The sequence below is a fragment of the Vanellus vanellus genome, assembly GCF_965231255.1.
Source record: "Vanellus vanellus genome assembly, chromosome: 1".
NCBI lineage: Eukaryota > Metazoa > Chordata > Aves > Charadriiformes > Charadriidae > Vanellus > Vanellus vanellus.
In genome coordinates, this window is record NC_138905.1 from 176,164,488 (window position 1) to 176,188,755 (window position 24,268).

General features: G+C 40.1%; 1 protein-coding gene across 2 annotated transcripts in view; it reads left to right on the plus strand.

Moving 5' to 3' along the window:
- Positions 1-2,651: 2,651 nt before the first annotated feature.
- TBC1D4 (TBC1 domain family member 4) overlaps positions 2,652-24,268 on the plus strand; it is a 41,841-nt gene continuing 20,224 nt past the window's right edge. The window contains exons 1-9 of one of the 2 annotated variants that reach the window (XM_082488223.1): positions 2,652-2,779; positions 4,663-4,754; positions 5,537-5,647; positions 6,271-6,390; positions 11,166-11,240; positions 12,240-12,466; positions 14,303-14,452; positions 22,713-22,873; positions 23,640-23,849. In XM_082488223.1, coding sequence (XP_082344349.1) covers positions 2,659-2,779; positions 4,663-4,754; positions 5,537-5,647; positions 6,271-6,390; positions 11,166-11,240; positions 12,240-12,466; positions 14,303-14,452; positions 22,713-22,873; positions 23,640-23,849 — 1,267 coding nt within the window. In that variant the 5' untranslated portion in view covers positions 2,652-2,658. The remainder of the gene's footprint in view (positions 2,780-4,662; positions 4,755-5,536; positions 5,648-6,270; positions 6,391-11,165; positions 11,241-12,239; positions 12,467-14,302; positions 14,453-22,712; positions 22,874-23,639; positions 23,850-24,268) is intronic. The other variant, XM_082488224.1, reaches the window with a different exon arrangement.

Consider the following 24,268-nt stretch of genomic DNA (forward strand, 5'->3'; position numbering starts at 1 on the left):
TTTTCAGGTTTTTGCATTGGCAAGTATTGGAGTCTGGTGACTATTTTTAGGATCGCTTTGGAAACTAAACTTGTTTATAAAATACTCCACTAATGCTGTTTTTCAACTATTCTAGGGTATAAAACACGTTGATCACTTTGGCTTCATTTGCCGGGAATCTGTTGAACCTGGGTTAAGCCAGTATGTTTGCTATGTGTTCCAGTGTGCAAACGAATCTCTGGTGAGTATTTATTAATGATACTAACTTTTCCATCGAAGCATGTCTGAGACATTTCCTGAACCGTGGGAGTCTCTGTTACTCTGCTGTGTCAGCTGAGCCTCAGTGGTCACGTCTACTCAGATGTGAGGCCTCAGTTGTGAAAATGAAAACATGCAATAGGAAATGCATGTATTCTGTTCATATATATCCATATTCTGGTACTCTGCTGGTGCATGTATTAATAACAAATAGAAAAGATGCAGATGGACGAGTTCGTACATGCAGACTGTGAGCATATTTGGGCTCTATATTTGATTATAATTCTTGCATTTCTAATTGTTGAGACACTTGGTTCCCCATTAAACATGTAATTACATGTATTGAATCAGTAACAAAGCTGATGATAAAACCCGAACATACTTTTCAGGGTAGGGTTTAGCCTGCATGTGGCTTTAGCATTTTCCCTGTAGTCTGTTTTGCTCATCAGGAGAAGAAAGTAGCAGCATCTGATCAGAGAAGAAGAAAACCATAATGTTGTATGGATGTGTGTAACTATAAAAAGTCCATTGGACACTTGGTAAAGTATGTATCAATCAACTGAAGTTCCAGGTGCCAGTTATTTAACTGATACAGGTAGCTTAGTAATATGAGATGCATACATGAAATAATTTTGGTTACTGCATTTTTATTTTAAAGGTCTGACACTTTAAAAGAAGTTGGTTTCTGTTCTGAAATATGTTGAAACAGCTAACAGCCCTAAATGTACAATGGCAGCTGAGGCTGCATTTTTATCAAAATGGGAGCTTGTTATGAAATCAGCTCTATCTTTGTACTAACAGAAAATGTTCCATCTGACCTATTGGTAAATCTGACCATGCATAATTCAGAGACTTAAAATGCGGTGTATAAAGAAACCAGGTATTTATGAACCTCTTTACATATTCTGGTACTGATATGTGTGGGTATGCCCACATTGCAATATGAAATTAACATTCCTGAGCTACTTTCAGATGCAATCACTTGCACCCCAGTGACAGTTTGACTGTGGCAGGGCAGAACTGTAAAACCTAACGCCTTCCGGATTCTGTGCTGCCAGGCAGGCTATATTGGTAGTCTTGTGTATATTTGCTCTAAACCTAGCTATGTTCTGTGCTACAGTTCTCACAATTTTAGTGTAGTCATAATCCATATGCTTAGCACTGTTCTGTGGATCTTCCATTTGAGAGGCGTTGTTGCCAGCTTCTAAAAATTATCAGTCTGTGTTGCAAGATGGGGTATTCACTGTTCAATGCTCTGTTTTATTGCTAAGAAGAGAGAGCATCCAGAAATTACTGGTAGTGCTTAAAACAGTGGGTTTTAATAAATAAACCCTAAACATATTGGGGCACAAACCAATTCAAATTTTCACATTCAGGTGTCCTTTTTTCTTTTTTTTTTTTGTTCTGTTTTTTTTTTCCTCAAAAAAGTCTGTATGTTTCCAATGTTAGACTGCATGATTTTAGTGTCAAATATTTCAGCTTTTTTCTTCCTGCTTATAAAAAAAAAAAACCAAACAAACAAAAAAACCCAAAACCAACAGGTAAGAGCAAGCACCTGATTCTGAAGTAGACTAATAATTTCTTTCCTAAGATTGTCATCAAGCTGTTGTCTCCTTTCCCTGCTAATGCAAAGACTCAAGTAAACAGCTTTTAATAAGCATTGTATTCCCCTAAAATACAAACAGGGGAACTCCGAAGTGCTTTGTATATAAGATCTGGGAGTGTATTTGAATGAGTACAAAGAAATGCTGTCACCTTGACCTTTCTTACTCAAAAGTTGAGTTTTTATAGGGCTGATGTGTGGGAACATAGCACTGCTGTGTTTCTGGTAGTGGCAGAAGAAAGATCAGGGCAGACTGCAAGGTGGGCCAGCAGTTCTTCAAGATAAATTGATGATTGTAATGAAACTGGTAGCCAGTCTGGTAGCCTGGAGAAAGTGTACTGCTGTGGGAAGCTTCTGTCTGCCAGCAGGATGGATCTCTGTGGGGTTTTGTTCTAAAATGGTACAGTAGTGGGAGGAAAACGGTTGAGAGGAAGCATATGCAGTTTACAGGAGAAATTTGAAGCCAAAGAAAAAGAAATTAATGCTTTTTATTTAGCCAGCATATATTCAAGCCAAAAATTCCCCACTGGTGGCTTCTTAAAACAGCAGCTGCCTGCCCAGTAAGCTTGAGTAGGTGCAGCTAGATATTCAAAATTATACTCTCTGAAGTGACAACAACTTGAAGATGGTGAGCATCCACAGAAAAGGCAGAAAAGCTGGGAATACAACCTTGATCTCTTTAGAAGACAGCAAACAGGGTTTTTTGATTGTAAAGCACCTGTCTATGATGTGATTTATAAATCTAATTTGATGTATATGGCATGCATTTTTGTTTATATACTGTCTTTTCCCTCATTCCCCTTTAGGTTGATGAGGTAATGCTTACCCTAAAGCAAGCCTTTAGCACTGCTGCAGCTCTGCAAAATGCCAAGACGCAGATTAAGCTGTGTGAGGCCTGCCCTATGCATTCATTGCACAAACTTTGTGAAAGAATTGAAGGTAGCAGCTGAGTTTATTTTCTAATTGTGTTTTTCTGATTATTCTGGAACAGTTTTACTGTGTTAATGTTAATCATGTGAACCATGCACTTTCAACTTAAACAGTGTAAGAACAGAGGGAAAACTATCCCAATAAGCAATTCTTAGCATTACTTTGCACTCTCTGTATTCATGTGTAGGTGATAGCAGTAATGATATTGCAACTGAATATAGTATAGCTTGTGTTATAAATACATAGCCTTTCATTGTTGTACCTCTCTTAAATGTTAAGCAGAGCAGAAAAACCCACTAGTTCATCTTCTCTTCTTTTTTTTTCCCCTTGAAGATGCATGCTTTCAAAATGGGTCATAAAATGACAGTTGTGATCAAAAAGAGTCTTACTTTCTCATGTTCTTACCTGTGTGGGATTATTTTTTTCCTTCTTTGCGTTTGTTCTCTTACATACTTCAAAACCTAGCTCTATTATGGGAAATAAATGATTAAGTTAGGAGTTTAATGTAGAAAGTTAAGGCAATTACCTGGCTTCAAATATGAATACACAAACCTTTGTAGTTTCTCTGGATGTGATGTATGCCAGAACACATGCAAAAAATCTTACACGATAGGATTTTTAAAAAAACAGTTATAGTAACAGGATCCTATTTTTATAGTCATTCCACTGTGTCTCCTTGCGAAGAGTCCTATGCAAAAAACCCCAAATATGTTACACTCATCTTGTATCTACTGGTCTGGTGATGATAGTGCTGATAATTGCCAGTTCTCCCATTCATTAAAAGTCACTGTTGCTACTTACCTCCCTCTGGTGGATGAAAAGCAAAGTATAAAATCTTAGTGGAGTGAAATTCTGTTCGGTCGTGACTGGTATTTTCTGGGTTTACAGCAGATATTCAGAAGTGGTAAAGCTTAACTGGGAAAGTCTTCTGTCAATGAAAAACTATAGAGGATGCTGTATAAGGCAGTGTAAGTATCTTGAATACAGGTACTTGCAAGCCTGGGATGAGTATGCAGTATTAAAATCTCTTCTAGGGTAACAACTTGAGTACGGTAATAGTAGTTTATGACTTAGTCACTTCAGTCACTACTTAGTGACTGGAATACTTATTTTAGTGTCCCTTTCTTTTTATCCATCTGCTTTGTTTAGAGTCTAGAAGTTTATCATAATCAAATCCAGGGCTTCCTGACTTGGGAAAATCTTGATCTGTTCTGATTGCAATTCTCTAAGAATGATACCTTGGATGGAAAAAACACATATCTTCATCTCATTTGGAGGGGTTATTTTCCCCACAGTTTTTGCAGCTTCCTAGAATAAACTCTGTGAACAAATGTGCACTTTATTGAACATCAGAAATCCTTTCCTTTATTCTTACGGCTTTTATATGGTGTTCTTGCTTTTAAAAGTGTCTTCAGTTCTCTGGTATGGCCTGTACCCTACCGTTTGCTAGTGTAGAAATGCATGTAGACTTTTTCAATTAAACACAGCTAGAAACTTCTGAGTGTCTTGTGCATGGAGTATCTTTCCAGTTATATCCCTGATCTGTTCCTCTCTTCCTCCTATCCCATACAATTGTCAGGATTCCATCTTAGTGTTCTCTTGGTGCTAGGACAGAAGACATCACTGGGGTAGGGAGCACAACATTTTACACAGGAGCCAGCCACTTAGCTGCTGCTAGTTCTGTTCTTACTGCTAAAAAAAGGAGAGAAAATCATGTGGCTTAGCAAAACCTGAAGGGTTTTGTATCATGGATACTGCAGATACACAACTGTCATACGTTAAACTTTTATAAACTCAAATGCAGGCTTTTATCTTCTATTATCATTTTTTCAAAAGTTTTTTGAGAGATCGTTTGAGAATCTAGAAACTTCAATGTTCCTTTCTTTTCTCAGGACTCTATCCACCAAGAGCCAAACTTGTAATTCAGAGACATCTGTCGTCTCTAACGGACAATGAGCAGGCGGACATTTTTGAACGTGTTCAGGTAATACATTAGATGCTGTTGTTTCAAATTTGAAAAAGACCATAATAAAATGGACTAGACATTTTTTCTTTTGATTATGTTTGTTTTGTTCTGTAGTTGATCTAGAACTTATTGTTATTCCACCAAACATCATACTGAAATAGCATGCTCCAACCTCATGTGTGATACACTGCTATCGGAAAAGTTTTGCTTCCCAAGTCTGCTGAGATGTTTTGTGTTCATACCCAGAGTATTTTTTTTCCGAGCTTAGTTCTTTGTCTGTAAATGCATTTCCCTAGTTGAAAGTGGTGTGGGAATGAGTTGAGAGCAGGTGAGACATGCAGGTATCAAAGAGGTGGTTGGTATTTGCAGAAACTCTCTTTTGACTTATTCTGAGGCAAGAGGTGTAAGCAAGTGTACTCAAGCAGATGAAGTATACCATAATTATATTTCCAAAGGCTGTGCTCCTCTCTAGCTGCCTGAGGAAGGGAATGCCTGTTTGGTTTTTGTGGGTTCCTTATTCCATTTATAAGGTTATACAATGGCAGACAACTGTAGGAACAAAATGTGTGGGTATAAGGCTTCCTCCTCTCCACAGCCTGTAACATTCTCCATATGGAAAGCTTTGGTCTATTTTGCTCAGGAGCATGAAGACACACAAACAGTAGTACAATTTGACACACTAATAGTGCACTCTGGCATATCAATATATTAACTTCAAAGAATACAGACATATGGAGCGTAAAATAAGCAAATGATGACTTGAAAGACAACTTTTTTCTTTTCTTTGCTGTTACTAACAGAAAATGAAGCCTGACAATGACCAGGAAGAAAATGAACTTGTGATCTTACATCTACGCCAACTCTGTGAAACTAAGCAGAAAACACACGTTCACATTGGTGAAGCACCATCGGTAAAGCTTATTTTTGTATTACTCCTCTGCTTCCTCCCACCTTACTCAAATGCAACCTTGAATACTAGCAGGGCCTCTGCTATGGTTCATCAAGGCGTAGCTGAAGCTGGGTATTGTAATTAAGAGAGGACTGTGAAAGAGAAGTAATTTGATTTGATTTGCTGTGGCATGCTTGGGTTTTATTTAAGTTCGGGGGGCAGGAGGGGAGGGAAGAAAGACAACCAAATGTTTTTCGGTCTAGGTTTTCTTACAGTGTGAGGATACCTCTTCAATCCTTTTCCTTCCTCCCTGATCCCCACTCCTAAACAGTCATTTCTAGGGGGAATAGGGATGAAGAGGGCCTTGGTTTCAGTTTAAACTACAAACTTACCTAGCAAGGGAAATGGGTAACAGTATTCTTAAATGTATATGCTTTTACAAGATAGTCTTCAGGGATGAAATGTGCCTTTAACTGTGGGTTGGGTTTGGTTTTGTTTGTTTGGGGATTTTTTTTTGGTGTTATTTTTTAAATAAAGGCCAGGTATATTATTTATTATGTAACTTAGTTCAGCTCTAGTCTTTGGAGGTCTGCAATTGTAAAAGGAATTGCCAAAGCTGAATTGTGTCCTTGTTCATTTCAACAGACTATTTCTAACAGTGTGATTCCGGAAAGCACCACCAGTGGTGGCAGGTTTAAACTTGACATTCTGAAAAACAAGGCCAAGAAATCCTTGACCAGCTCTCTGGAAAATATCTTCTCAAGGGTAAGATTAACAACTCATTGTCAGCAGCTCTCCCAGATATCCTTGACAGTAAAGACCTATCAGATTTTATATTTTGGGGGGTTTTGGCCTCAGTCTGATAAATACTTATTGAAGTGATAACCCTGTTTTGAAATCTGAGGATTGTAGGTGGATTGATTGTGGCTTAACTGTGCGAGAAAGTTTACGGTAAGGCCACGCATACAGAGGGGAGAAAAAGGCAACTTTTTTTGAATAATAAACATTCACTGTAGATGGCAAGTGAGTTATCAGATATATTGCTTCAGAATAAAAAAAATAATGAGGATGGTTGCATGATCCCATAAAGAGACATGTTAGCTTTTTTTGAAAGTGTGACTAAGTGTGCCTGCATAAACTGGAAGTCTTACTGTTCTGAGAAGTAATGCCTTACCTCTCAATAGCTAAAATTACTCATATTGGTCACGAAGAATCTTTAGAAAGTAGTAACAAAGTTGTCCTTTTGCAGGGGAAAAAAAAGCAATAGATTTAAAAGAAAAAAAGTTAGCTGTTCTTTATTTCAGTGTTGCTAGCCAGGTATGATGTGGAATTGTAGATAATTACTGGAACTGTCTTATATTAAAAAGCCTTTTAAAGAAGTCTGAATTGCAAGTATTACTTAGTATCCCCTACTCAGTAGGCAGAGTCCTGAAAGCAGAGAAGAGGCGTGTAGAGGAGTAACTGAAGAAGGCTTGGTGCTTGGAATCCAGTATGTCATTACAAAGAAAGTGTGATGAGCGGTGAATACTGGATGGCAAGGTCTAAATATAGTTTGGAGCAGAGAAATTAAGTTCCTTCTGCTAGTAATTTTAAAAGTACTATGCTAAATCAAGGCTTAAGTTGCACTTGTCCTTCAGCTTATGTGGGTATGTCATAAAGTAACCTGCAAATGTAGTATGCCACAGATAGAATCGTAGAATCATCTAGGTTAGAAGGGACCTTTTAAGATCATCAAGTCCAACCATCAACCTAACGCTGCCAACATGACTACCAAACCATGTCTCTAAGCGCCATGTCTTCCTGTCTTTTAAATACCTCCAGGGATGGCGATTCTACCACTTCACTGGGCAGCCTGTTTCAATGCTTGACAACCCTTTCAGTGAAGAAATTTTTCCTAATACCCAATCTAAACGTACCCTGGCATAACTTGAGGCCATTTCCTCTTGTCCTATCTCTTATTACTTGGGAGAAGAGATTGACCCCTACCTTTCCTTTCTACACCCTCCTTTCAGGTAGTTGTAGAGAGTGATAAGGTCTCCCCTCAGTCTCCTTTTCTTCAGACTAAACAACCCCAGTTCCCTCAGCCGCTCCTCATAAGACTTGTTCTCCAGACCCCTCACCAGCTTTGATTGCCCTTCTCTGGACTCACTCCAGCACCTCAGTGCCTTTCTTGTAGTGAGAGGCCCCAAAACTGAACACAGCACTCAAGGTGAGGCCTGACCAATGCTGAGTACAGGGGGACAATCACTTCCCTAGTCCTGCTCACCACACTGTTCCTGATACAGGCCAGGATGCTGTTGGCTTTCTTGGCCACATAGGCACACTGCCGGCTTATATTCCGCCAACTGTCAACCAACACCCCCAAGTCCTTTTCTGCCAGGCAGCTTTCCAGCCACTCTTCCCAACCCTGTAGCACTGCATGGGGTAGTTGTGACCCAAGTGCAGGACCTGGCACTTGGCCTTGTAGAACCTCATACCGCTGGCATTGACCCATCGATCCAGCCTGCCCAAATCCCTCTGTAGAGCCATCGTACCCTCAAGCAGGTCTACACTCTTGCCTAAATTGCTATCCTCTGCAAACTTACTGAGGGTGCACTTGACCCCCTCGTCCAGGTCATTGATGAAGATATTAAACAAAACCAGCCTCAATAGCAAACCCTGGGGAACACCGCTTGTGACCAGTCGCCAACTGGATTTAACTCCATTCTAACCTCCAGTCAACTGGGACCTCCCTGGTTAGCCAGGACTGCTGATAAATGATAGAAAGTGGCTTGGTGAGCACTTCTGCCAGCTCCATCAGTACCCTTGGGTGGATTGCATCCATCCCCATAGACTTGTGTACATCTAAGTGCTGTAGCAGGTCATTCACCATGTGATGTTCCCTATAAAGGAGGCAGGAAGATCCTTAGAACTGTTTGTACTTAAAGTTTGATGTGAATTTGACCTAGGACTGAAGCTAGCAGTAAAATTCTCCTAGTCAAATCTGGCCTATGTTGTGTAGCACATTTTACGTGCTAGGGACTTGTCTGAAGAGAGAGTGCGCACACAAAAGAGAGTGACGACAGAAGATCTGGATAATTTCAGCAGTCTGGAATATCATCAAATGGTGACAGCTACAGTCATGCTTGTGCTGAGTCTGATTTCTTTTCCACATCTAAAGCACATGTGACTGGAAAGTGATCTAGCTTTGACGGTGGGTCACTAACCTTGCGATGGTTTGGAACAGGCGTACATCACTGGGAATAACACAGCAAAGCAGCCCTGCCATATACGGACATACTAGCGCTCTGATCATGTCAAGCAAAAATCACGTAGATGAAATGCACTGCTTAAATTGAAGAGTCTCTGAAGGGAAATTGCTTATATGTTGGTTTGGTTTGGTTTTTTTTTTTTTTTTTTCCATATAGTATGTTCCTTCTTACCAGGGCTACTGTGATGTGCTTCATGTTATAGTGTAAGGATCTACATAGTCCATAATTGAGTTCAAGAGAAGTGGAGACCTAAGTGTGGATTGGGGCCATTTTAAGTTTGCTATTTATGGAGCAGACTTGCTGTTGTGAAGAAGGTTGTCTTATCTTTAACTTGAAACTGCAAGAGGTGAGGAACAGCAGTATGTTGTAGTGAATCATGATACACATAGGGGTTCATCCTTGCAGATCCATTTAAAGGTTACACAATTCAAGACCGAGAAAAATAATTTACAGTGCAGCTCAACCACTAATCATTTGGTTAAAGCAGGTATATATGATGAGTGTCTCTGTGTGTGTATACTGTGTATTACATGCATACGTGTGTTATACAAAGACTGTTTCAATAGTTCTTATTCTTCATCGGGCTATTACAACAAGCCTAGTGGATCGTGGCTAATTCCTAAAGGTATTTAGGCACCAGTACCTATTGGTGTGATGGGTTTTCCCCTCCTTAAGCCAGCTGCAAATCACATGGTATTGATGTAATGGGTTGCTAATTATTGCATGACTTACCATCTTTTTTTTAAGTATATTTAGTAACAAGGAGACCAGGAAAGATTTTTTTTTTTTTTTAAATTGGTATTCAGCATCTTTTTGTAGATAAAAGGGTTTAAGTAAAAAGTGAAAGTCCATATATGTGGGGGAGAGACTTATGCAGCCTCAATCTTGGCAAAATTAGAAATAAGTAAGTAGTAACCAGATATCTAGGAACACTTTAAGTGGATGGCTGCTTAGCTAGACAAATAGCATCCAGTGACATTTTAAGCTACTTGAAGGAGTAGCTGCTCACTACTCACCATGGGGAAACATGCTGCGTTCGGTGCTCTGGCTTCCCTTAGTCCCAGAGGAGTGTCACTTTTTCACTTGTTTTTTTTTGGGACTGATGTTATTTTTGTCAGGTTTGAACTGAAAACAGGCTGTGGCTTCCTAATGAGGTACCTCAGAAAAATAAATACAACCTCTCTTTGACCTTATGAACAGATTTCTTCCAGCCCATGCTGCACTAACCTCCTCTGTATTTGTTTTTTTTTTCCTGAACCAAAAAGCTCTTATTATGGTGCCAAAAGTGTTTGTTTTTAAAGCTAGTGAGAAACTTCCAAGTTATTCTTTGCTCTTGTTTTATTGTGAGGGTCAGCAAAGAGATGCTTCAGGCAGAGTATTCATTGGTAATGAGCTTAAATGGGATAATGTACTTAAAGGGCACTCTAAGTCTTGAGAATAAACCTTACCATGAAAAAGTAGGCTAAATAAATACTGCTGATCTTGGTATAACTTCCCCTGTAGTTGCAAGCATACCTAGAGGAGCTCTGTCTATAGTCTTCCTAAAACCCAAACTATTTTTCCCTTGATAAAGTACTGAAAGCAACTTACTTCAGCAGTTTTAAGTGTCCAACAGCGGACATCACCCGTGTTTCATGGGAATTAGTTAGGAGTGGAAGGTAGTCAAAAGTATTGCAGCACTGTCACCTCTTCCTGCGAAACAAGATGACTGTTAACAATTTCAGCAAGGATCTGCAAATTTCTAGCAAACTTGCCTCAGGATTATCTACATTATAATTGAAAAGGCTTGTTTGTATCTGGCGCTATTTGGCTGAATTTTCATCCAGAGAGCATTTTTCCCAGTTTTAATGCTTTCATTACTTTTGCCACGGTAGAATTAATTTGTCTGAAATGAGTAGATACGGAGTAAATTCTCTGTTTGGATCATAGTATGTCAAATGCGTCTGTGAGCTGCGGTGCATGCACAGTATTGGAGTCTGGAGCTTTTGCAACTTGACTTTTTAAGCCAACTCAGCTATTTTGCCTCAAATGGATCAAGAAATAGTTTCAGACAACAGAGCTGCAGATTTAAAACTCCTGGGAGCAAGGGGGTAGAAGATAGAGTCTTGCCAGCTAAAGACGTCACTGCCTGTAAAATCCAGTACTTGCCCCCCGATCTGTGGTCTTACGTCAAATGTGTCATGTGCCCCAACTGTCCTGTGTTCAGCTGCACAGCTGTTGCCATCTTTGCTTAACCTTAAGTAAAAGAGGAAAAAGACCACATGAAATTACTTGCCTTTTTTCTTGTAGGGAGCCAACAGAATGCGAGGGCGCCTGGGAAGCGTGGACAGCTTTGAGCGCTGCAACAGCCTTGCTTCTGACAAAGTGCGTACGGAGCTTAGTTAAAATTGGCATGTTTCGTGTACGGGTGTTAACGAAGCATAAATGTAGCACTCTGCTTCAGTTTGAAGGAAGTAGCACAAAGCACATCAATTTACAAAACTCAAATAAGAGTTTCCACTGGGAGGTGGAGGGTGTAAGAAAGCTCGCATGTATGTTGACTTGAAGCTTCAGCTTTAATCTCTTGCCAGTCCTTTTTTTCTACACTTCCCTTGCTTTTACAAAAAGCAGGGAATTTCTGGTCAGCTTATGCCTTGTTTTGCTGAAGTAATTAAAAAAGGTCATACCTCAACAAAAGGAAATGCTCGGAAGGTGAAGAATCCTTTCTGTAAGTAATAGTTGCTTTAGGGAAGTAAGAATTTCTGACCTAAAACCAGCTGTTGGGGATGCTGTATGGGGACGAGCGGGCGGAACTCTGTTCACTTTCTTTTTATTTCCTGTTTTTAATGTTTTACCTTACGTGAGGATTGGCTGCTGGTTTTCCCAGGAGGTGAAGATTCTGTTATGGTTTTCCGGCTACAATTACTCATAAACTGGCTGTGTAGTAACAGTCTCTCTTCCAGGATATCGCTATGACGGTACAGGAAGTATGCTCACGATATGTCGAGGAAACTAGCTGAAAGCAGTTTCCCTAGTCTTTTCAATTCCTGTTTTTTCCCGAAAGAGCCAGAAGTCCAGAAGCTGGAATGCAGATCCCTGCGAGAGGATGCCTAGAGTAATTAGTATATTGTTTGCATTGTATATATATATATTTATTCCTCCCTCCTCTTTCTTCTCTTTTTCTTTTTTAAAGAAGGAGGCTGTTGGTTTGGAGTAAATTATCAAAGGATGTCTGGTTTTGGCGATAATTAGCATACAATAGGTCATGACCAAGAAGGGGGAGAGGCTTTGGTGCCTCGATGCTGTGCATGACTTGTGGGGTTAGGCGAGAGCTCTCGTAGGGCACAGAGCGGCAGGCCTCACTCCGCCAGCACTTCCTTTCAGGACGCTTCGCCGGGTGATTCCCCACCAGCCACTCCTCCGGCGTCCCCCGTGTCCTCAGCTTGGCAGCCATTTCCCGAGGAAGATTTGGACTCCCCCCAGTTCAGGAGGCGCGCACACACCTTCAGCCACCCCCCCTCCAGCACCAGGAGGAGGATAACCTTCCAGAACGGGAGGTCCCAGAGCGTCCGATCCCCACTGCTGCGGCAAAGCTGCGTCGAGACGACAAGGTGAGTTAGGGCATGCTATGCCACGCGCCTGCTGACTGCAGAGATTTTGGTACACGAGCCTCACCCATGTTCCTTCTTACGGAAGCTGTTTCTGCACTGCTCTGAGTTTTGTATATTTCTTTTCAGCCTGTCTTCTGTGCCTCTCAGTAGTTTAGTGCTTTGCAGTAACTCACTAATCCCTGAATTAGTGATTCAGGGGAAGCATCAATCCAGCAAATTGATCATCAGGCTGGATGCCAGTGCCGATCTGTTTATTTATTTATTTGTCACCTCTGAGCTGAGCCTTTTTTGGCAGTGTCCATAGTCAGGCCCTTTGGAGAAGAGGTCCTCACTGCTTTTAACTGCAGAGATGGTAGCCTGATGGTTTTAGGCCAGGATGAAAAAGGCACCGGCAACTTCAAGTGTCAGTCGCTGTGTTAGCGAAGCTCCCAGAGAGTATATCCAGAATTAAAACTGGTGCGGAATCTCACAAAAGGACATAAGGGTTAAACATACCTCCACTGAACTGTGAGGCATGCGATTTCCCTGTTTACCTTTCTCCGGAGCTTCCCTCTGTAACTTCTTTCCCCTTCCTTTTTGGAGACTCTCCAGCTATTAAAGGGTGGAACGCTGTTCCTTCAGGAGTTCTTCACTCAGTCAGAAGAGGTCCCCACAGTTCATTGTGGGCCTCTTTGGTTGCACTTTCTTTCTCTGCCTCCATCCACGCTATCTGTAGTGCAAACCCCAAAACCTTTACAGGATTCTGGCCCAGATGAGCTGATTTTTTTTCTGTTGGAGGAGCACTTTCTCCAAATTACTCGTCTGTTTCAATGCTTGGCTGCAATTATGCTTTTTGTGGGCTCTTTCTAAAAATGGCTTTAAATAGTAGTTTCTCACCAGTTCGATGTCTAGATTAAAATATCAGTGTGAATGCCGCACCAGCTTGTAGAGAAAGACAAACAAGTTTATTCTGTTTAAGAGAGTGGAAGGGGGTGAAGGGTAAGCAACTAGCCTTGAAATAGCTTTGTTACATTGTGTTTCTGAAGAGATAAATAATGTGTTTTTTACTGAGATAAACTTTCCTTATTTTTTTTTCCACTGACCATGTTGTATGCAAACAGGAAACCCTGACAGTTCAAACTGAAGGACTTGCTGACTTCACTTCTTTGTGATAACTTTTAAGAAGTCGCTGTTTAAGTGGCATCATCAGCAGATTTTCAGTCAAAACAGTTTGTAACAACTCGGTTGTAGGCTGGGATTTTTCCTTCTCCCCTTTCCTAGTGAGGATTAATCAAAAATGTTAAGTAAAAGAAACTGAATTAATTTTTATGTCTCTCCGACACTTGTTACTATTGTAACAATGTTTAACTATGTAGTAGGACTATCTTTCTTGATTTAAACACTTCACAACAATTTATCCAAAGTTATTACATTTAATAATCTCCACTTTCTAATGTGTTCTAACAGTACATGTTATTTACAAAAGCAAGAGAAAACTGAAGGGAAGCAAAAAGATGGTTCATGTTACTGGAAGCAGGTTTCTAAAGATATTTTCTGAATGTTTCAGAGATCTTTTTTCTGAATTTGCTTTGAGAATAAATAAGGCTAAAGAAATAAGGTGGTCTGCCTGTACTGCAATGTCATTGACATCTTTCTGAAAAGAAATCAACTGTAACAGCTGATCAATATCATCAGGGAAGCTGCCCAGTAGTGCACTTGGTACATTTTATCTTCTGGGAAACAAAGTTACTGTAAGCCAAGATGAGGTACTTGGCCAGTATCTTTAATCTGGATGTTTTGTTGTTGTATCCAAATCCATGCTGACCCATCTGCTATGTTCTTTTGTTGCCTGCACAGCCCTGTTGTAGGGGTTCGGCATGCTCTCAATGAGAGTGAATCTGCATCACCTCGCCTCCCCTCCTCTGTCTCTGCCCCTTCTTTCCTGAAAAGCTTTTACCAGGGCTCAGGAAGGTTGCTCCAGCACTCGGAAAGTGACCTCTCCAAGAGGTGAGAGCATTGTCTCCTGCCTAGTTCTTCAGTGCCAACAGCTTAACAGCAGGATTCCCAGTGCAGTGCAACACATGGGGGTCTCCCACTCTGCCTTGTGCTCCTGCATTTCTAACAGACTTCCCAAGTACTTGATGCAAATAAGCAAACAGGCTTTTGGCCAAAAAAGGCTGTTGAAAATACAAGCTTGTCTGCTGACATCGCTGTGACCCATTTCTGTTGCAGTGTTGCAAATCTACTGCATTGGTTTGTCACTTGAAATGCAACGGTTTTTAGCAATATCACTCCAATTTAATGCTTTCTCTGCTGAATGCAAACTGGCATGTGTTGCTGTGGTCACGGGCATGTGAAAACAAGAACAGAGCAATGTGAAGAGTGTACAGTACTAACATGGGATGCCTGTGCATGAGGAAGGGGAAACGCCAAATTAGCTGGATGATCCTAGCTGTGAGATGTTTAGAGAGAATCAGCAAATAACCTCCAGATAAAGAGGAGTGGGAAAGAAGTGAAGATAAAAGAAGGGCTTTCTGTCATCAGTGTGAAAGACTGAGTGTCTGTATGGAAATCACGCTACTTTTTACTGTAAGAATAGGCTCTCCTTCAGGAGGGCAATTGAGGAAACTGCGTATGGGTTACTTTTCTGAAGTAGTCCTGTAGTGAATAGGGTGGAACCATAATTTTGAACTTCATGATGTTTTTTTGCCAGTTGCTGGCCTTTTTATTTCTCTTCTGTAAATGACAACTCCTTTTTCCTTCATCAGTCTCTCCTTGTTCACTGACTATGTTTGTGTTTCTGGTACTCCTCATCTCCGAGTGTGGCTCTCCCCTAATCATTCCCAACAGAAACCTGTGGAGTTGTAGAAGGTGCTTTTGTGACTGTTTCTCCCTGGAAAAATAACAGTAGATTGCATTCTTACCAAAAATAAGTAAGTGTTGGTGATATCTGTATTCTGGGGGTGTTAGGACTCTAATACACAGGGATTTCAGTTATATGAGATGGTTGTGGAAGTTTTTAGAGGTGCCTCAAGAAACTTTTTCACCTTGTGGAGTGCAGTTTCATTAAACGCACATTAGTTTCTCATCTCTGTTTTGGGGTAGACTGTAAGTTATTATGTAAATATGCAAACTAATGTGAGAGGCAGTTGACCTAAAGGTGGCTTTAAGGTACAGTTTGGGTTAGTCCTCTCTAATAATATACAGGTTAGAATAAATACAAAGGTACATATCATCTCCTTAAACACACTGTATCCTACCTTGATTTCAGGGACATTTGAAGTGTCTCTTCCTGGCCTCTAATCTGTAGTTGGTGTACAGCATGCAGCAAATAACTGTAATGTAGACACAATTACAAAACTCCTCGTGGGAAATTTCTACAGTTTAGGTCCTTCCAGCACAGTAAACTTGTGTATAAGTGGAATAAGGTGAAACATCCTTACAGGAAGGTGACTGCATAGCCTTGGGGGCAGAACCTCTGCTGGCCCATTCCCTGCCCCCCCCCCCCCCAAATCCCACAGATTTTAAGTAGATGGTGTTTTTTCTAGATTCACTTTCCAGTAAAGGGGTGATGTAAACTAACCACTCCTTAATTTTCAGAGGTCTTTCCAAAACCAGTCTTAGAAATATTTGACAGTTTTGAAGCGGGAGTCACTTTAAGGTGACCCCACCTTTTTACCCATACGCAAATGAATAAGGAATAAGTAGTGTATGTCTATGAAGTATGAGACGAAAGATTGACATCTTGTCCAGTGTAGAAGTAGTCTTTTAATATCACCTGTTCTAAACCTTTTGTCCAGTAATAGTTACTATATAAGTGAATTAGATGCCTAGATTTTCCATTCCCTGCTACACTGCAGTAACGCTAGACTAGTAGGAGGTCAATTATTAAAGTTGAAATTAAAGAAACAGATGAGTGCACACCAGGGTGTGCAGAGAAATGGCAAAAAAACCCAAACGTCTCTTACAGACTACCTCTTATATGGGCTGCAGTTCAACTTCGTTTCTGTGTTCCCTTTGGTTAGCAGACTTGGTCCAAGCTGAAGCAATGCTCAGGTCCCATTGAACCTAGCTTTCTGGATTTGGGGATTGAGTATTGTACTAAAACTGTACTTTAATGCTATCTAATTCCAAGCTGAAATTTCTGAGATACTACTCTTTCTGGAATTGGTTATGCATGCCAGTCAAGAAGTATCTTTCATTATAATGGAGTTTTGAACCCTAAGATGAAGAGATCTTCAAATTAGGAGTAATTCCCAGAAGACCACTGTGTTTCTACTTAGGTTTTGTCTTGTACAGATTTCTGATACCATTTAATCTTGAATTTGTTCAAAAACTCTTGTGAAAATGGGATCTCAGTAACTATAGATCTTGCTGGGAACAACTGGGCCATAGCTATCATGGTAAAGAAATTGCAGTAGCAAGGGTGAAGTGTTGTCATCTAGTTAGGTTCATGAAGCAAATACAACAAATATAGTCAGAAAGAAGTGCTGAATGAATAATGATAAGAGTGACTGAGGTAATCCAACTGTCACTTGAAGTGGCTAATGGAGAATGAAATATATTGTCCAGTTGATGGTGGCTGAAACTCTTTAAACTTCCCCCGATTTAGCTTGCAAATATGTGTTGTGCCATCAGATTTATGAATGAGAGGAAGTTCAAATTTTTTACAATGTGTTTTTTCATAGAATTATAGAATGGTTAGAGTTGGAAGGGACTTTAAAGATCATCTAGTTCCAGCCCAGCCCCCCTGCCAAGGGCAGGGATATCTTCCACTAGACTAGATTGGTTGTTCTTGTGTGTTGGTTTGTGTTGTGTTTTTTTTTTTTTTTTTTGGTGGTGTTTGTTTCTTTTCCTTTGGCTATTTTTCACAGGGAGGACTATCTTCTGTCCCAGTAGGCCCTATGTGAGGTGTTCTTAGCATTCTTGTGTGAGTGTATGCTAGGTTGGAATTGAGCACAGTGTGGCAGTCCTTTACAATCTGGAGACTATAAGCTATTTAACTGTTAGGAACCCTAATTAAAACTTCAGTGTATTTTTGTCTCTAAGAATCATCATGGTTACTACACATTCATGAAGTGAATCCTAGCCACATTGCACTGGAGAAGAATCCTGTATAGTCTGACTTCCCATATCATGTAGCTTTGAGATTACACATGATACAACAGGCAGCTTTGCATTAAAGACAATGTGATTGTCTTTAATATTCTGACATTTACAGAACTTATCCTGCCTATTTATCTGCCATCCTTCCTGAACACTAATACAGCCAGTTGTGCCTGTGACGGGGAACATCTTCATTTAGGAAGCACGAATCATGCCCTAAAAATGTCTTGGCCTTCATTTAAAAGGAAGCCTCAGTTGACTTGCTAGGGTTTAAATGGTGGTGTTGGAGATACTTAAAGCCAGGAGAAAAAAAAATATTATTCTACAGATAAGTTCACTATGGTGAAAGTCATGTCTTTTTTCCTAATGTTTGTGGAGAGACTGAGCTTTTTTTGGTTTAATTCTAATGATCACTACTGTGATGCTTTCTGTGGAAGAGAGAAAATGCCAATATATTTTCTGCTTTAAGGAAAGAACAGTATAGTAAAGTTGGGCATCAACACAATGTTAATAGATGCCTTCAGAATGTTTTTACTGCATTGTCAATTCATTTGTCTAGAGAGAAGACTATGGTGGATATGGTCTGCATAATCTTGAATTTTGACAAGCATGTTGTGCAGCGTTTAATATTGAACACAAACACACATAAGGATTAAAAAAAATCCTGCCAATGTGAAGGTAAACAAACAGGAATTTGAAAGCATAATCTGTTTTGTAAAGTTTCATTTCTGTAACTTCTGGAATTTCTGGGTTTTATTCAACAGCTACTCCTGAAAGCTAGGCTATTGGAAGAATCTGTTTGGCTTTTTAATATACAAATAAAAGCAGCACTTTTAAAAATGGGACAACGTTCAGGATAGGTTTGAGTAACCCACACTGTCTCTGTTCATTGCGTTGTTATGCAAGAATAATTTAAGCTGTTTTATCACCACTTGAATTAAACAGGTTGCTTTTTTTCAAAACAGCTTCATTTCCCATGAGGAAAGTAAAATACTTGACAATGTTTGTGGCAATTGAAATGCACAGACTCCGATATGCAGGATCTTTATATACTGTATGTAGTGCTCTTTATATACTTTTCTACCAAGGCCAGTAATTTTCTACTTTACTTGTTTACACCATCGTGTACTCTGAAAGATCACGTTCCCACCGAAAAGGGAATCTCTCTTCTGTATGAGCAGCACCTCCTTATCTAGGGAGTAGCTTCACACAACTTCATCCTTTGCCAGAACAGTGCTGCAGCTGCTTATTCCTCCCTATTAGTTCTACCACACTTAACCCTTTTTTTGCCTCAGTCCCCACAAATGTTCTTTAAACAAAATAGCAGAAAGTAATTATTCAGAATAAAAATATGTGCCAGGAGTGAGAACCAATAGAGAGGTGTAAACTGGTTGGAACTAGTTTTTCTTCCTACCAGAGGGGAAAAATACTTCATGTACTTACATATCAGCTTCTGCCAGCTTAAGTCCTTGGAGTTGATATATTAGCTCTTTCTGTACTCAATCTGGGGGATTTTGTACCATCTCATCCTCCAAATTGCGAAGTTGGTCGAGTTGATTCAATTGCTACTCAGAGCAGCCAAGAGAAGTTGAAATGAAAGTGAACTGGGGAAAGAATGCAAACCTTGGCACAATCAGCAACAGTATTTATTCTCAAGTCAGTTGGCTTGCATAGACTCAAGCGCAAAATAATTCGGATAAGTATTGTGTAAAGAGTTCACAAGAAATGGGGTAGTTTTGTGGTTTTTTGAGTATCGCGCTTTGGGAGCATTTTAAAGAACGGTTTTGTGTCACTGTATAAACCAAGCAATACTCATCCTTTGCCTTGCCCCGATGTCTAGGCTCTATAATCCATAGTTTATAGAGAAGTTGTAATTTTCTTGAGTTTGAGGTAGCAACTTTTTCTTAAAGTGGAAAACATCATTAAAAACTGGAATAAATGAGTGGACTGTTTCTGCTAGTTGAACTTGCAACGTGTTTTCCATGTAGGTGTTTAAGCCTGTGTGTTGTCAGAACAGGGCCTTTTCTTAAGAATCCTTAAAAATTTTTCCTGTGGGTGTTTGAGGTTCGGTATCAGTGCCCTGACAGGAAACTTGTGAAAGTCTCTGTTTCCCCAGATTGGGAGGTAGTGAAAGCTCTGTGCTGCTTTTCAGTAGGAATGACTGAACTCCATTTAAGAAGTTGTTGTTTTGGACTTGCTTATGCTCTTAGTCTCTCTGCTCACATTAATAAATATCTTCATTTTGCAGGGAGCTGATACCTAATGCTGAGAATACACTTTTTTTTCTTTACCCCCACCCTGTCTAGAGGAAAAATCCACAACTACCTTAAAACCTGAAGTAATTTTGTAAATATGACCAAGAGTGAAGCCAGCCCATTAAGTTTAGGTATGAAAGATGTTGAAGTCCAGAGAATAAGTACTGTGCAACTCCTGTTTCAAGGTGGGGAATATGTAATTGAGTTAACTCATCTGTTTTTTGCACCAATCTTCTGAACCGTTTCATCGCAGGATAGGAGACATTACCATTTTACTGACTTCTTTCTGCTTTTACTCTGTAGGGTGTTGTTTCAGACCTTCAGATCTGATGTTAAGCTAGGACTCGTCTGTCCGTCTTGAAATGAGGAAACTTTCTTTGCTCCCTTTCTAGCCTCTCTTTCCTAAATCTTGTTTTCATTGAATACAGCAAGATGTGCAAATGAGACTTTCAAAAGTTTTCCTCTAATCACTCATCAGACAGCTCTTTAAAAGAGGAGATGATTAATGTTAAGTGCTTAAAATGTCAGGGGAATTTTGGAAGGGAGGGTTTAACAACAGTAATGTGGGTCCTCAGAACTGTATGATTTGCACAGTTCACGAGGTAGCACATGTGACTAATCCATCCCACTGTAAACTCTGCAACTCAAATGATATAAAAAGCTTTGTTTCATATCCTACAATAGCCACCTTCTTCTTCTGACTTGCCTGTAAATTTTACTACTGCAAATTGAACACTATTCGTAGGACTGTCTGCGTGTTTAGAGGCACAGTAGCTGAATGTACACTTTTGTACATAGCAGTAGAAAGAAAGTTTTCATTCCCTTGTTATGTAGCTTCTATTTAGTAAATCCTGGAATGACTCAAGTTTTTGTGTTCCAGCATGGGATATGTAAGACTTGAAATAGTGAGAAGTAGTTTCATTACAATTATTTATAGAAACACAAGTTGTATTGAGTTTGGTTATATTAATCATTATCTTATTTCCAAGAGTTGTTGGACTAAAATAGCTTTGGAAAACAGCACCTCTAGATTCAAATTAGTTTTGTAGTCTGTATTTAGCTAGCACAAGCGGTGGTTACCCTGTCACCAAAGATTGTGTAACAGTTAGCCAAAGAAGATTGTCACAGGGTTTTATGTGGCTGTTTTGGTTAGTGCAGCATGGGGCTCTACTGAGACCATCTACTAATAATATGATGCTGTGCTGGTTCCAGCAAGGATGGGGTTAGTTTCCCCAAGGAACTGAGGGTACTCTAGAAACTAAATTGAGACTAGAAAATAATTCAGACTGTCTGTTATCCAGGGCTCCCAGCCCATAGCACTGTTCTTAGAGGAGAGCAAGGGTGGTGCCTAACGCTGGGTAGGTGAACTTAGACGTGATTATTTCTCTGCCGGGATAGAGAAGCAGGGTCTGATACCTGTGTATGACAGTGAGTCCAGTTTGCTCACTGAGGCTTACAAATCCCAGGGAGCTGTTGCAGATCATTAGTATAGGGGCAGCTTTGGTCACCAAACATGCTTGGTAGATTATCATTCAGCGCAGAGTATTTGATACAAAAAGTGCTGATAGAGATGGTGTAGCTGATAGGATGGTGTCGTTGAAACTTCATAGTCTGGCTCTCTTGCAGATCTCTTCTTTTGTGCAAGCCAGATGTGGGGAGCCAAACTGCAGCTGGCAAACTGTGATCATCTGGAACTGACTTACCACTAAAAACATAATGAACAGTTAACATGCTGGGCTTTCCTTTCATCTAACTCTTTTTAGGGACTTTGCACTGTAGCATGAAAGTTCTTCACAGGATGAAGGTTTGAGTGTTTGCTGCTGCATTGATGTAGCAGTTTTCCCTGTGATGAAGATAAAGCTGTAGACACAACTCCCTGTATTTGATGCTGTCTTCCCAAGAAGCCTGTAGCTGTGTGTCACTGTTGATGTTGCACAGAAGGATTTTTCGCAGATAATCAATGTACCCACTGCTATGAGAGATCTGTGCATCTACTTTACAACCACAAAAGCAAAATGCTGAAATATTTCTGAAAATGGCTCAAGTACTTATGAAGGCTAAATTTCCTTTCCTCTAGCAGTAGTCAATAGAGAGGTGTGCTTGTTGTCCTCTTAGATTGACCTCCCAGCAAAGCTTCCCTGTGTCCTCTCCTTGTCTCTTCCAGCAACATAAGCTGCTATTAAAATTACCATGTAAATATATTTCTACATGGCAACTGGGGAGGACATCATCTCCTTTCAGGTCACTGTGGTAGGAACTGAGCCTGCCCTCTGTTTGTAAAGGCTCTCTTCCTTCAGCTGGAGATGCTGATGAAACTTGAGGACGTTTGGCCCTATTTGTACAAAGTGAAGTCTCCGCCTCTTGAAGCATAGGAAAGAGGCTAAATGAGAAGGCCAGAACATTGCCTCCAATGAAATATTCACCTGTGAAGCTCATCATGCCATTTAAAATGGGACTAAATGGAGCGATGTGCTCTGCTAAAGCAACATCTGTACTTTTAATGGCATTACATCAGATTGCCCCTGTAAGACTAATGTATGATAAACAAAACCCATTGCTGTCTGTTCTAGAGGCTAAATATTACCATGTTTTTCTTGTAGCTTTTCAGAAAGTTTAGCATTTATTCTGAGCTTCCAGCTGAGCACTGTATGAATGCTATGAATTCTTCCTGGTGGTATATAGTGCAAACTTCACAGCACTGTGTTACAAGAAAACAACTGGGCATTTCTGTATTCAGGGTGCACCTCATGCACAGCACGCTTTGCCTTCTGAAGCTTCCCAGCAAATGCTCCTGCAGGTTTGGTTGTACATTAGACAGACTTAATAAAGATTTTTTTTATTTTGTTTTTCCATCCATCCAAAGATGACTGACTTTTATCACATCATCTGCTTTTTCTTTCCTTCAGTGATGGGGAGGGAAAGAAAAGAACATCAACTGTCTGCAGTAGTGAATCTCTAAATGCTGCGGGGGCTACACTCACACCTCGCCGCATCTCCTGGCGGCGGAGAATATTCCTGCAGGTAGCTTCACCTATGAATAAATCTCCTTCCAAGATGCAGCATCCAGGTCTGTGTGTGCTTTTAAAGAAAATAAACAAGCACTTGTTACTGAATAGTTATTACTATAGTGAACTGTAATACGTGAAAATACGAAAGGGAGAAGGGAGTCCGCAATGTTCTTGCTAGAACCTCACTAGAGATCAGTTGTGTGCAGTTGGCTTTAGGTCTTTGTTGCTTTGAACAGAGCTTTGTGTCATCACAATCAAATGAATTGCAATCTGCCATAGTTGCACTGGTAGTAAGGAAATGAAGAACTGCCTCTTGCTGGCAAAGATACCCTCTTTAACAGTTGGCAAATTTTTGCCCTAGCCTGCTTACATAATAGCAGGGTTTGCAGCAAATGGTAAATTTTCTGCCTTGTCATTGTACTGTGCATAGCACCTGTTGAATGGGTTAATAATTCTTATTATTAGTAGGTCACTTAAGGTAGAAACCTCTGAAATACCTGAAATCCTGCTATGTTGATAAAGTCCCATTGGTGGAGTTTTATTTATGGATAAATGCCTCTAGAAGGAGCTAGCAGGGGAAAGGGTTGAAATACTGGGTGACTCTTTATTTAGCTTTATTTAATTTAAATATAACATTATTTAGTTTAAATAAAACACTTTATTTAAAAATAGTTCTCTACTGTTGAACTGCATTTCTTCTGTCTTTGGAATCGGTGCCTCACTGCTGAATGTGGAAGACAACTATTTTTGTTCTGCTCTGACTTAGATTTCCATGATATGTCAAACAATCTGAGTTTCCTTTAATAGCTTTCTGATTCTTTGCAGATGGTCATGATGGAAGTGAATTGTTACCATTATCCCCTCTTGCTCCACCCTTGGAGGAGGACCCTCTTGTTCTAGTATTGCAAAATGAGGATGTCCCAGATAAAACTGGAGAGAGGAAAAACTCAGAAGAACTACAAAGTCTGTGGAGAAAAGCCATCCATCAACAAATTCTGCTACTTCGAATGGAAAAAGAAAACCAGAAGCTGGAAGGTTAGCTATTTAGAAAATACCCCTAAAAATGTTATAAATTCTGCTGCCTGAAGCTCAAAACTGTACTGATGTTGGGCACCTGAAACAGAGGTGTGGTTCTGTAACTTTCTGATTAACAGTGCTAGAAAGAAATGTGTTCTCCCAGTCCTGTCTCTCAGCCTACCAGGTTCTCTGTCTACCTGCCAACTCTTAACGAGTCACCTTAGTTGAAGAAGATGACGATAACTTTTCCTTTTTTAGTGCATGTTAGACAAAGGTTACTACAGTCTGTCTTCTAAGTCTAGGATTTCTAATGTGAAGTGTAGTCAGGAGAACGGATGCTGTGTGAACACTTAGGTATGGTAAACCTTACCCTCTATATCTCGTTTCAGTCCTTTGCAGCGCATGGCATTTCTCTCCAGGCTTTCTGTCCTTCATGA